This window comes from Mastomys coucha, chromosome X (genome assembly GCF_008632895.1).
Source record: "Mastomys coucha isolate ucsf_1 chromosome X, UCSF_Mcou_1, whole genome shotgun sequence".
Taxonomy (NCBI): domain Eukaryota; kingdom Metazoa; phylum Chordata; class Mammalia; order Rodentia; family Muridae; genus Mastomys; species Mastomys coucha.
Window position 1 is genome coordinate 94,901,815 of NC_045030.1, and position 7,305 is coordinate 94,909,119.

Sequence of the window (7,305 nt, forward strand, 5' to 3'; positions counted from 1 at the left end):
CCTGAATCCATATATAAAGATGTGTTCAAAAATACTTGTAATCCCTGGGAAGTGGAGACATGTGGATCCCCGAGGCTCCTGGGCAAGTTAGACTACCCCTTTTAATGAATTCCAGTCCAATGAAGAATCCTCCCTCAAAAAAGTAAGGAGAGAGGGCTGGGAAATGGCTTAGTTGGCAAAAGCTTAGCATGCAAGCATGAGAACTTGAGTTTGATTCCTAGAGCCCACATAAAAATGCCTGGCATGGTGGCATGTACTTGCAATCCCAGAGCTAGGGAGGTAGAGATGGAAGGATGCTTGGAGCTTGCTGGCCAGCCTAGCCTAACTGGAAAACTCTAGGCCAATGAGAGAGCTTGTTTGTCTCAAAGAAGTTGAATGGCATTCCTGAAAATGACATCCAAAGTTGTCACATGCATACATAACATATACACATTAAAAAAAGTAGAAAAGGGCATTGTGGTGCATGCCTTTAGTCCCAGCACCTAAGAACAGAGGCAAGCAAATCTCTGTCAGTTCCAGGCTGGCCAGGGACACAAAATGAGACACTCTGTCTCAAAAACAAAACAAAAAAACATAAAACAAACAAACAAACAAACAATAAGACCCCTCAAATCCCCCGAACTACAGGAATAAACCTTTTGAATTTTAGCTGATATCATTTATTATCTGGTTTACCTTTCTGTAAGTCACTTAACTTCTTGTCAGTTGCTTTTTAAAACACATTTAAAAAGATTTTAAAAAATATTTTAATTATGTGTATGTGTGTGCCTGCATATGGGTATGTGTGTATGAGTGCAGGTTCCCACAGAGGTCAGAAGTGTTGGGTCCTGTGGAGCTGGAATTAGGGGGTTGTGAGCTACCTAACATGGGTCCTAAAAACAGAACCCTGGTCCTTAGGAAGTAGCTCCTAATCACAAAGCCATTTCTCCAGTCCTTTCTCACTTAAAATGTGGAAGAATAAAACTGCCTCAGAAGGTTGTAGTTTTATCAAGTAGATGTGTTAACATGCTTTAATAAATTACAAAATTCTAAAGTCATAATATTTAGGTAGAATGTAATTTTAAAAAAAAGTACCAAAATTTGGGAAAGATCTCCCATGCTCATGAATCAACAGGAGCCTAGCATTACTGTCCTCTGAGAGCAGCTGACTGAAACAGATGCAGAGACCCACGGCCAAATATTGGACAGAGGTCAGAGACTCTTATGGAAGAGTTGGGGGAAGGATTAAAGGCCTTGAAGGGGGATAGGAACTCCACAGGAAGACCAACAGAGTCAACTAACCTGGACCCCCGGGGCTCTCAGAGACTGAGCCATCAACCAAAGAGCATGCACAGGTTAGACCAAGCCAGCCCCCCCAAACATATGTGTCAGATGTGCAGCTCAGTCTCCACATGGATCCCCCCAAACTGGAGCAGGGTCTGTCCCTAAAGCTGTAGCCTGCCTGTGGAATCTATTTCCCAATAGGGCTGCCTTGTCTGGCCTCAGTGGGAGAGAATGAGCCTAACCCTGTAGAGACTTGATGCTCCAGGGTAGAGAGAAACCCTGGGTGGGGCCCACTGGGGCCAACCCTCTCAGAGGAGAAGGGGAGGGAGGAGAGGAGGAGCTCTGGGACGGAGGGAGGACTAAGAGGGGGTCGTATCGTTTGGGATGTAAATCAATAAATAAGAAAAAAAAAGAAAAAACCCTCATTTTAATTTACACATTAAGAAAACAAACACACAAACACACAACACACACAAAAAAAAACCAAACCAAACAAACAAAAAAGGTGGGTAAGTTTGTAATTTGTCTAGTTGTGGAATTATAACAGAAGGCAAAAAGATGGCTTCTTACTCTTTTTTTCCTTTTATCTTTGCAGCAAGTGCCGAGTGTGTCTTGCGGCTTTTTCTTGGGAGCTGCCTATCTGATTGTGGATCACCAGAACCTGTTGTACTTGAGGACTTTTTCATTTTCCCTACAGAGAAGTAATCTGAACACACATCACATTAAGCTGTTAAGGTCATAATCCCCACATCCTTATAGTTGGACTAGACTTAAATGTCCTATAATTCTTGTGTTAAGTTTTGAATCCCTTTAAGAAGAAAGCATTGTGCTTTTAGTGTTGTTTCCAGTTTGCACCCCCTTCCCATACTAAAAATACCACAGGCTATGTCAGAAAGACAGTGGATCTTTCCATAACCTCCTAATCGGCCTCCTTTTCTCCCATCTTTTTCCTTCTAGTTACCATAGAGGTGAAGTTAACTTTTCTTTTTGTGACCCAGGGTCTCATGTATCTGAGGCTGGTCTCAAATTTAATACATAGCAGACAGTAGTAGCTTTAAGCTAATCCTCCTGCCCCAATATCTCATGTGCTGGGATTACAGAGGTTCACCACCACACCTGGCTCTTGAAGTTAGCTTTTTGGAGCAATAATTCAGGGCTAGTAATTTTCCTCACAAACTCCTTACTGGCAGGGGATACTTTGCTGAGTGGGGAGAGTTTTTACACACTTTCTAAAGAGCTTTCTTTTTTGTTTTTTACTGAACACTTGTGAGGTGAAGCAAATTACTTAATCTCTCCGTGGTTCAGTGCCCCTTTGGTGAGGTGAACAGTACATAAGAGATTACTCGACTCTACCCATAACTTTTTACTCTTTCAAGTATTACATTCCCGTTTGGATGAAGCACCCCAAATTCTTAGTCATATCTTCAAAATACCTTTTAAAAGGAAATTGCAGCAATACGTGTCTTCTTTATGCATAAAATAAAAATCTAATAACAATTGTACTTTTGTAGTAATGAGCATAAGCGATATTTTTAGTTAGTTGCCGTGACTGTAAATGGTAATGAAAATATCTGCTTTCTATTGGTGACACTCGCAAGTACTGCCAATACTGAGGTTTGTTGCCCACACCGTAGTTAAAAGAAATGCTAAAGTTCAGTTAGAGTTTAGTGAAGGTGAAGTTGTCATTTCCTTCTTTTCCTAGTTCACATATCCCCGCTTACCCTCGCAACTCCCGCAACTCCCGGCATTAAGCAGGCGCTTTGGCTGTAACTTAGCACTATGCTTCCCACTTTTAAGATGTTACCTTACTAATGCAGAGCCTTCCGACTCTATTCGGTATTTTCTCCTCAGGTCTGGAGATGGGGATGGCTCGGAACACGCAATTCTGTTGAGAAGGGGGGAAAAAAAAAAGCCGCCCTTAACATTTGGGAGTTGGTTCGGCAGGAGGCTGAGCCTTAGCGCTCTCTCTCCTTCCCGAAACTTGCTAACACCGCAAAGTCCTGCTTTTAAAAACCAACCAACCAAACAAACAAACAAAAACTTTGACCACAAATCACTAAACTAAAGCTCCGATACTATGAGAAACCTAACTTCTTACCGAAGCGCTCCAGTCTGTCCCAGACGGCGTGCCTTCTCTCTCTCCGTCTCTCAGCGAATAAAACCCCCCCTAATTTCCTTAAGGACAGGTGTGTCCCTAGCAGTCTCTGGGTAAAAGGACAGTGACCTTACACTGAAAAAATCTCCGCATCTTCAGGACGCCCGCCCACAGGGCTTCTTCCATTTTCTGTCGAATTAGGACAGAAACGAAATATGAAATACGCGGTCTTTATCGGACCCACTAGCGTTCCCTGAGGCTAGCGCTGAGATTTCAAAAGGCAGACTACCTGGAGTTGAATCCTAGCTTTAGATTTTTTGCAGCCTTGGACACTCGGCCATGAGAGTTATGCCCATAGACTTGGGTGGAAGAAATGAAATTGTTCTTAAACACCTGTTTTTCTTGCAAATAGCCAAATACTGTCATTTTACTTCTACAAGTATTAAATGGGACCAATATTTGATTATCAGATTTACACTTTAGTACTTTAAAAAGAAAAAAACCAGTCATATTTTCACAACTAAGCAACGTGGTACATTTAGTTTAAACGTAAAACTTAAGGAACGTCCCGCGCAAGGTAAATTCTTTAAGGGAAAAACCTTTTGTGAGGTAAATCGATGCCCCAGGGTCAGGTCGATCCGCTGCTTCCTATGAGACTGGTGAAATCTACCCTCATCCGTCGGGCGCCACCGCCCGGCTGCCTCAGCTCACAGGATTCTCATCCTTTGCAGCCCGGAGCCTGATGGTGGAGGCGAATGCCGGTCCCCGGCGCGGCAAGGAGCCAAAGACCCGCCTTCTTCTCACCACGGCGTGCGGCCGCCCACACAGACCTGCTGCCTTTTGCCGCTTAGCAACAACCCACAAGGAGGCAGGACTGACTAAGAGGCGGGGTTTGAGTTCGATAGGTTCCCGCGCGCGCCTCTTGGTTGCTGAGCAACGCAATGCGCCACCTAGTGGCCTTGGCTTGAGCTTTTGGCAGGTTAAGCTGGCGTCACAGCATCATCTCGTGCGCGCTCACGGCCAAGGGAATCAGGATCTAACCGGGCCACCGTAGTTGCTTTGTTTTTATAGTGGGAGGGGCCAAGGGAGGGGTGACCCTGCCCGAGCCGCGGTTGCCAGCGACATGTTCAAGGTGAGAATGTGGAGCCGGGTCACAGCTGTCATTGTCCCCTCTCAGCCTTCAGGAACCCTTTCCACGCTCCTGTGGCGCCTCTTTGGGGACCAGACTCGGTTCCTCCTGAGGTCTTTTCCACCTCCGTGCTAAATCCTGGCTTGGCGGCGGTTCATTCAGCGCTTGGTACCGGCACCTGTGAGGCTGTGGCGTGAAACCCTAGATGGGTGGGATCGGCCCTTTGAGCTCTCTTGCGAATGAAACACTTTGAAAAGTTAAAACGCCTCTATAGTACCCATCTCCTCGACTAATGCCCTTTTGGGGTCGTGGGTAGGATGAAGCCAGGTCTAGGCGCAGCAGGGTTTGTGACTTTGGTTGCTTGGCAGGGTCAGGTTTCAGAACCTGGCCTGTGAGTGGGGGAGGGTCAGCTTCCGAGGATGTCAAGGAAGCTGGCATGGGGGATGTCTGCGAGTGTGTGCATGTGCGTGTGTGTCTGTGTCTATGTCTAGGTGTAGCAGGAGCTTTACTGTCCAGTGAGGATTAGTATGAAGTCGACTCTTTTCCCCCTCTTACAGGTCTTTTTTGAACTGTCCTCCGTAAGATGGACATTTACAGTGAAGACTTTCAAAAACTTGTATTTTAGTATAAATTTATTCTTTCTTAAACGTCAATTATATTTTGTCATAAAAAAGTCACAGACTGTGCACACCTTTAATTCCAGCACTCAGGAGGCAGAGGCAGGTGGATCTTCGTGAGTTCGAGGATAGCCTGGTTTACATAGTGATTTCCAGGACAGCCAGTGTTACATAAAGAGTCTCTGTCTTAAAAAAATAATTACTAAAATCAGAAATCTACAAAATCAAGTCTTCAAGAAAGATTAATATTCACAGAATAATGCTAATGAAATCTCTGAATTGTGCTATTCATTTCAAAGTTTCTTGCAGCTGCGGTGTTTGAGGCACAATAATAGTAAGGGCTGCAAAAAAACGAGACCATGGCTTCTGCCTTCCAGTGCTGTATTCCAGCGCTGGTATTGCCAGTTTCTAGCTATATGATAATGAGCATGTCACTTAACTCCACTTAACTGCCTGTTCCCCTCCACCCCCCTGATTGTGAAATTAGGGTAGTAAAATCTAATTGTTAAATACTGAGGAGAATTATGTCACTAAACACAGAGGAAGGATGGACACTGAACTCATTGATTTGTTGGCTCAGCGATGTCATCAGAGACCTGGCTCTTCTAGGTTTCCTATGGCATTGTCGGTTTTCCTTATGGTTTCAAGATGGCTGCTGTAATAGTACTTTTTTATTCACTAGGGGAAGAGGAGAGGATAAGATTCCCAAGCTTGGAGTATGTTTTTTCTTCAGGTCTGATTGGACCAGTATGGGTCGGGTCAGGTGTCTGTCCCAAGCCTCATAGCAGTTGCCAGGGAATGCTGGTCTCTGGTTAGCTTAGGCTAACAGGATCACTGCTTAAACATAGGGAAAAGGAATGGTTTCATGAACACAGTAGGGTTTTTTAGGAAGCAAAAGGCGTAATGGAAACTGGCCTGCAACCAACAATGCCCATGTCAGGTATGTTCAGATAAGTTTTTGCAAGTGTGCACTGACTTTGAAAATCTTTCATGATCCTGATACATTTAATTTATTGATGGACAGGAAAGATTAGCATAGGTTTATGACTCAGATAAAAACTGCGATTGTAAAACGGTGGTTCTCAGCTGCCTGGTACCACCCTCTTTGGGGATGTTTTGGAAATTCCAGGGGTTGTTCTTTGTGTCTTTAGTTGTGTTGAACATTTATTTTATTTTATTATTTTATGTGTATTAGTGTTTTGCCTGCATGTGTATCTGTGTACCACATACTTGCCTAGTACCCACAGAGGCCAGAAGATGGGAATATGATCCCCTGGATCTGGAGTTACAAATGTTTGTCAGATACCATGTGGGTGCTGGGAATGGAACCTGGGTCCACTTCTGTCAACACCCGGCCTCTATCTGGTGGAGGCCCTTGTAGGCCCAGTGCATAATCTCTGAGTTCACACATGTGTCTATCATGCTGTATTTAGAAGGCCTTATTTCCCTGGGGTCTCCATTCCTGTTGGCCCTTACAAACTTTCCTCCTCCTTTTCTACAGGATTCTCTGAGCCCCGAGGGGAGGGATTTGATGGAGACATCCCATTTAGGATGGACTGTTCTAAGATCTGTCACTTTCTGCATATTGTCTAGTTGTGGGTCTCTATATTTGTCCCCATCCATCTGCTGCAGGACCAAGCTTCTTTGATGATGGTTGAGCAAGACACTGATCTATGAGTATAGCAGAATGGCATTGGGAGTCTTTTTATTGCTACATTCTTTAGCAGAACAGTAGTATTTGGATTTCCGCTAGGTTCATGGGCCTATCAAGTCTTCAGGTTTTTGGGCAGCTGGGCAGTGTCAGGTATGGGTTCTATCTCATGGTATGGGCCTTAGTTCTAATTAAATATTGGTTGGTGACTTTTTCGTCACTATTGCACCATCCTGTCTTGCAGGCAGGTCACCATTATAGATCACAGGGTTTGTAGCTGGGTTTCTCCTCTGGTAGTATACTCAGTGCCTTCCAGTATTATGTTATATAGAAATAAATATATACTATATATAACTCAAATAATGTGTGTCAGTGAATGGCAAGTTTTATTTGAGGATAATAAGAATGATACCAGGTATTAGCAGTTGAGAGTCACAGCCCATCAGACTTTAATGTGACTCTTCTTAAAATCTAGATTGGGATAGTGTGGGGAGCCGTGAATCTTGAGAGGCATTCGCCATGGCAAGATGGCGCCTACTTCCGCTGTTAA

The 7,305-nt window shown here is 44.2% G+C and overlaps 2 protein-coding genes across 3 annotated transcripts in view; one reads left to right on the top strand and one right to left on the bottom strand.

The window, feature by feature from the left end:
* CXHXorf58 (chromosome X CXorf58 homolog) overlaps nucleotides 1-4,363 on the bottom strand; it is a 29,042-nt gene extending 24,679 nt beyond the window's left edge. The window contains exons 1-3 of the mRNA XM_031365041.1: nucleotides 3,958-4,363; nucleotides 3,068-3,148; nucleotides 1,834-1,969 (exon numbers count right to left, since the gene is read on the bottom strand). Coding sequence (XP_031220901.1) covers nucleotides 1,834-1,949 — 116 coding nt within the window. The 5' untranslated portion in view covers nucleotides 1,950-1,969; nucleotides 3,068-3,148; nucleotides 3,958-4,363. The remainder of the gene's footprint in view (nucleotides 1-1,833; nucleotides 1,970-3,067; nucleotides 3,149-3,957) is intronic.
* The window catches only part of Apoo (apolipoprotein O), a 53,065-nt gene continuing 50,118 nt past the window's right edge, over nucleotides 4,359-7,305 (top strand). The window contains exon 1 of one of the 2 annotated variants that reach the window (XM_031365047.1): nucleotides 4,359-4,490. In XM_031365047.1, coding sequence (XP_031220907.1) covers nucleotides 4,482-4,490 — 9 coding nt within the window. In that variant the 5' untranslated portion in view covers nucleotides 4,359-4,481. Of the gene's footprint in view, nucleotides 4,656-7,305 lie in introns of both variants that reach the window. The other variant, XM_031365055.1, reaches the window with a different exon arrangement.